Below are 6000 nucleotides of genomic sequence, written 5' to 3'. Positions count from 1 at the left end.
GAGATCAACCTATTAAATAGTAATCCAAGAGGACAGAGACAGAGACCAGAGGAAATTAGATAAGGTAAAGGAAGGCTTTAGGATTTAACTGCATGACTGAGTTTAGTTAAATCAGATAACTTTGCACATCTGTAACATTATTGCGATCTTGTGAGCAGAGGTCATCGCTGTGACCTGAATGGAATCCTCATGCCAAGGATGAAGGGGGCCTATCCTGGAAGGCAGCCTGTGACTCTGGAACAACAAAGGTGGTCTTGTTGAGAGAATGACCAAGCGGTCCTTCTGTCAGTCAGTAAGGCCTGAGCCAAGGTCCAGTATCCCCATGCTGACATTCCTGTGCCTGGAGGTTCCCAGGGTTCCACATGGCTCAAACCTTAGTCTGCCACACCAGTCACTGCTGGCCAGGGCAATAATCAAGATGGAATTTCCACAACACTGCATGGCTACCACTATCTGCATGGCATCGTGGAACCAGAGCTGCAGCAATGCACTGCTGCATGGAACACAGGAACCTAGTGCAAAAGTGTCATTTGAAATACTGGAACCAGGATGACAGTGCCATGAGATCTGGGATGCTGGAACCCAGGGAAAGAGAACACTGACATGTGGAACCCAGGGGCAGGACCCTACTGCATTTTACATCAGGTTTGTCCAGTGGTTGAAGGTGGATTTTGGGAATTTGGATGTGCAGAATTGGCAGCCTACTCAAAGAATCATTCAGCACGAGGGTGGGGGCGATTTGGCCCTTTCTTGTCTGTGCAGGCATATATTCTTATGAATGGGACAACTTCCCCTTTGGAGTACGTATCCAATTTACTAAATCTGCTTTCAGCCTTTGTTCATGCAGTTCCTTCCAGATGGTGACCACTCAGTGAAAGGATCACTCCTCTTCAGTCGAACGGATTTCAACCATCGTGCTCTGACGAAAGATCACTTAATACTGTTCTCGTTTACAGTGTAATTATTGCTCTGGCTGCAGGTCTGGCTGTACAGAATGTCAGGCAGCATCCGAGGAGCAGGAAAATGGACGTTTTGGGCAAAAGTACTTCATCAGGAAAATTTTCTGGTGAAGGGCTTTTGCCCGAAACGTCGATTTTCCTGTTCCTGGGATGCTGCCTGACCTGCTGTGCTTTTCCAGCACCACACTAATCTAGACTCTGATCTCCAGCATCTGCAGTACTCACTTTCGCCTGTACAGAATGTGCCGTGTACACTTTGAATGTGTTAATATTTAACCTGCAGATGGCAGTGCTTGCTAAACTTTCGGTCTTCCCACCGCGTGGTTCCACCCATTTGTTTCTGACAGGATGTCTTTTCAACAAATATGCATCAGTCATCTTCCTTCGCAACGATAAAACTAAGCTTTAAATCGGTAAACAGACCGGACCATCCTTCAACGTGCAAGTATTGAAAGACTCAACATCCACGTTACGTTTCTAATCTTTTAGCCATTCGTTACAGAGAATATCTAAATAAATTGGCGACTGCCAACAACGTGGCGCCTATAGATAGGGCGGTAGCAATAAATTTAGTGTTCGTCGTTACAGAGTGCTTTTTTATCACCTGTCTTTATGAATAAGCCGCAGAGAGCCAGTCCCTGGAGAACTGCCGTCCATACAAAACACACATACACGCAATTCACTGCCTGTAAAACGGAGCCATGGATTCTGATGTGCTTCATAAAATGTCCTGTAAAAATTCTTCGAGGGGTTAGGAGAAATAAATATCCATTCCCAGGTTGTCTCTCTTGGAATGTGGCTGCTGACTTCGAAAGGCACGATGTCGGCTTTTAAATGTTCGGGGGGGAATTCATAATTTGCATGTTGTTGTCGAGATTTTGTAAAACGTGCTTATCGCTAAGATTCTCATTGATTCCGCCAATTTAATATTCCCACTCTCCAGAGTCCAATACAGTATTATATTGGAGGAAGGGGCCGGCGGTGTGTCTACTCCTTTGGAACTTGACAACGTAGCACAGTGCATTTACATAGCGCCTTTTGGTATAGTAAAACCACGTAGGCGGTAAAATTGGCAGTTGTCTGGTTTTCGGAGGTTGCAGTCAACCTGTCGAACATCCTTAAAGACCAGAGCTACAGAAACATTTTTTTCGTATTTTAATGTATTCCACGATTGATTGACCAATGTCAATTCCTGATGAAGGGCTTATGTCCGATTCTCCTGCTCCTCGGATGCTGCCTGACTTGCTGTGCTTTTCCAGCGCCACACTCTCGACTCTTATCTCCGGCACCTGCAGTCCTCACTTTCTCCCAATGTCAATACAGTGAAGTTTGTTAACACAACAACGTCCTGCAAATGTTAGAAATCTGAATCAAAACTGAAAATACCATAATATTCAGCTGGTCATGCAGCTCCTGAAAGAGAGGTACAATTCACAGTTCAGCTTTTGTGCATTTGACTATTACTGGGGAGGACGCGGGAGGGAGGTAGTGGTGTTGGAATAGAGAATACATCAAATATTTGCAAGAAATGGGGCAAGAGGAGGATTGAAGGTTAGTGGGCAAACACGATTAATTGATCAAAAGGACAGTAATGTGGAGATTGTGGTGTCATGGCATTGTTGCTGGTCCAGTATTCCATGAACAGGTTGATTTAAAAAAATAAATCAATTTAAAAATGCAGCTAAACAGCCGGAAGGAGCAGGTGTGGGTTGCGGATGCTGAGAAAGCTGGTAAGACCTGGAAAGGAGACCAACCTTTTGTTAATTACCTTATCCAGACACTGCTAACATGTATCCTGCACTCAGTTGCTTATTCTGCAGTGAACTAGATGTCTAGAGACTTGGGTTATAAGTACCATAGACAGTGAGCTGTCTATACCCTGCATAATTGGTTTTATACACAGACTGGATTGTAAGGTTACACTTTGTGGTGCATGCACATTGTGCACGTGGTTTCATTTTCACTGCACACTCCACTTTCAACAAAACTCTTGGCTGTTTCCCCAGTCGCTGGACACTGAATGCTGGTGCCTGTAGAATTACCTCGCAAGATGTCATTATGGTAATACAGCCACATTGCGAGTACAGACAGTTCCAGCGCACTCCATGTCTTTGTTAAAATGTAATTGGCACAACGGGCAACAATTAACACTCCTGAATTATGCATTTTTGATTTTGGACGTAATAATGCATTTGAGGAATTGTGTTTAATTGGTTGCACTACAAATGTAATTGGCATAATGGCCAGCAAATAACACGTCAGTTCTGCATTTTTGTTTATTAATGCATTTGAAAAAATATTTTAATTAGTTTCGCTGCATGTTTATACATTGCCAATGGAGTCTTGGATTAAACTTGGAATCCGCCTCAACCAATTCATATCTATTAACATAATTAAAAATTCCATCAGATTTTTAAAACCTATGTTCCACGAGTATTAAGAATTGAAACATTGTCCCATTTCAAAGCATTTTAAACATCTGGATATATTAAAGAGTGCATGTTTGATGCAACCGAAATCTTGCATATAAATAATTTGTCATGGGGAATCTCTTATTTGATGTTACAAAAAAAAGCGGTCATGAAATTGGAAAACTTTGCAAGATGTTTGGAGAGAACACCTCGCCAGCCGCCTTAGTATGCAAATCAAAATGAGGGAAACATCATATTTATCTGGCGCAATCCCAGCGTGGGGCGATCATTTGCTAATTCTCTGATATTCAAAAGAGATGGAAAGACCACACGCCATTCCGAACAGCCTCCTCCCACGGAAGGCGGTGGGAAAAGCTGAGAAACCGCTGGGTCCCTGGAGGGAAACGTTCGCCTTTTTCCCCTGGAGAGCTGACAATGGTTTAATGGATGGAACAGGATTGCAGTGACTGGGGGGGGGGGGGGTGGCGAGAGCGTTCACTTGGCCTCTGCTCTTCCGCTGCCTCCTTAAAGAGAAGGAAAGGCATTTGAGGGAAGAGCCTGTCGGAGGTGTTGACGTCTTGAGAGCGCTGTCATTCCCCAGACGTGACACTCAATGGTCAGCTTTCATTTTTCGCCAGGCGGATTATCATTTTAAACATCAGCCCGTCCTTGCAGCATCACTTTTCCTTTTGGGTGGTGGGTCGGAGTTGGAAGGTGTATAAAGTGAGGGGAAAGAGAGGAGGGGAAGAGTTATTGTCGAGTCTCCCAGGCGCTGTGCTGTGCAGCAAGGAGGGAGAGGCACTAGCGGCTGTGTGAGTGGACGGCAGAGTGCCCCCAATGGGTTAACTGGGTGCCGGGGGCAGTCAGCAGAGAGTGAGGACACACTGCGAGAGCGACAGTGTTTACTGGCGGGAGACTGACTGACCACAGCAGCAGCGGCCGCTCACCATGTGAAAACAACTGGACACTCAAACACTTGCTGTGATCCAGAGATTTCACCTCCACTCTGAAACTCCCACTCCCCCACCCCCTCATCTGTTGGGGGGGGGAGGAATTCTTTTCCTTTTGGAACTGGAAAGGATTCATCGGATGTCGCCTCTTCACCCACGTGTCAGGAGGGCTCGCTGCTGAACCGTGTCTCTTTATCCAGCCCCTTGCCCAAAAGAAAAACAAAACGCTCACTGTGTGTTTCCGAGGCCGATCTGCTTGGACGATGAAAGGCAGCAGACTGGCCATCGTGACTGTCCTCCTGTGGCATCAGCTAGCCCTCTGCAGGCAGGCGGTGGCTAAGAGAGCGCTGAGGATAAACCAACGCACCGAACCCTACAACAGCACCCTGCAGACCAACAGCGACGAGGTGAGTGAGTCAGTCCCAGGCGCCGCTCCCTCCTCTCCTCCGGCTGCTTGGCACTTCGTTTCCTTTTCCTCTCCCTGTCGTTTCCCCCGGGTGGGGCTGGGGGACACTGCTGAGCCCATCAGTGTCCCTGTGCTCAATGCTGGCTCTGCATTCCGGCTTCTCGACCGAGGGCAGGCGTCATTTCCAGCTTCAAAAGAGGAAGAAATAAAGAAAATGTAAATACCAGCGGGTTTAGGTGTCAAGCATAAACAGCCTCCCACACCCTTCTTTCAGCAAGTGCTCGACTTGGAGAGAGTGCAATGTGACCGCCCCAGGGCTGAGAGGGTCAGTGTCATAAGGGACAACTAAGGGCCTGTTTGATTTGATGGAGTAAGGTGAATGCAGATTATTGCTCTCAGACACAGCAAGGAACAGAGGAAAATGCTCGGCCCCACTCATCAGGGAAGTGCTGAAATCTATCTTTGGGAAAGTCTTATTCATGCACTTAGACAAGCGCAGTACAGTTAGCACAAGTTTTACAAATCTGGTTTGACAAATACATTCGAGGTTTTTATTTCCCAAGAATGCAACAAGAGAGATAAATAAAGTGGAACTGGCAGGTGTTTTATGCTTGGATTTTTAAATAATAAGGTGCCTCATAATAGCCAAGACAAGCTCCTGAATTTGGGGCTGATACATTCTTAGGAATAGTGTTTTGGTTAACAGACAGGAAGCAGAGAGGAGAGGTAAGTGAAGCGTTTTCAAGTATACAGACTTTGACTAATTGGGTGCTGCAAGGATTAGTTCTGAGCTATTTACAATCTACATTAATGAAGAAATAGAGAGTAATATATCCATGTTGCTGATGGTATGATGCTATGTGATGATGCAAGCTGTGATGAGGACTCAGAGAAGCTGCAAAGCGATTTAGATGGGTTGAGTGAGTAGGCTCCAAGGTGGCAGATAGAATATAACACGAAGTGTGCAATGATTCACTTTGGTCATAGTCATAGAGATGTACAGCACAATTGTACTAGCTTCCACCACTTCCTCTGGCAGCTCATTCCATACATGCAAATAGAAAAGCAAAATTTTATTTTAAAAGACATGAAGATGGTAAATGTTACTGTTCGGAGAGACTTGGGTGTACTCGTACAAGGAATACAGAAAGTTAGAGTGTAAATGAAGCAAGCAGTTAGCAAAATAAGTGACATCTTAGTCTTTATTGCAAAAGAACTGGAGTAGAGGAATAAAGGAGCCTTTATATAGGGGTTTAGTGAGACCACTCCTGGAG

At 45.4% G+C, this 6000-nt stretch overlaps 1 protein-coding gene across 4 annotated transcripts in view; it reads left to right on the top strand.

Moving 5' to 3' along the window:
• The first annotated feature begins 3777 nt into the window (after nt 1-3777).
• The window catches only part of c1qtnf12 (C1q and TNF related 12), a 98252-nt gene continuing 96029 nt past the window's right edge, over nt 3778-6000 (top strand). For 3 of the 4 annotated variants that reach the window (XM_087980465.1, XM_043675814.2, XM_043675813.2), the window contains exon 1: nt 3778-4727. In XM_087980465.1, coding sequence (XP_087836591.1) covers nt 4584-4727 — 144 coding nt within the window. In that variant the 5' untranslated portion in view covers nt 3778-4583. The remainder of the gene's footprint in view (nt 4728-6000) is intronic. The other variant, XM_043675815.2, reaches the window with a different exon arrangement.

Source organism: Chiloscyllium plagiosum, unplaced genomic scaffold, assembly GCF_037043375.1.
Source record: "Chiloscyllium plagiosum isolate Xiang-an unplaced genomic scaffold, Cpla_swu_hap1 HiC_scaffold_37, whole genome shotgun sequence".
Classification (NCBI taxonomy): domain Eukaryota; kingdom Metazoa; phylum Chordata; class Chondrichthyes; order Orectolobiformes; family Hemiscylliidae; genus Chiloscyllium; species Chiloscyllium plagiosum.
Note: the sequence above shows the minus strand (reverse complement) of the source record. Positions and strands in the feature narration are given on the sequence as shown.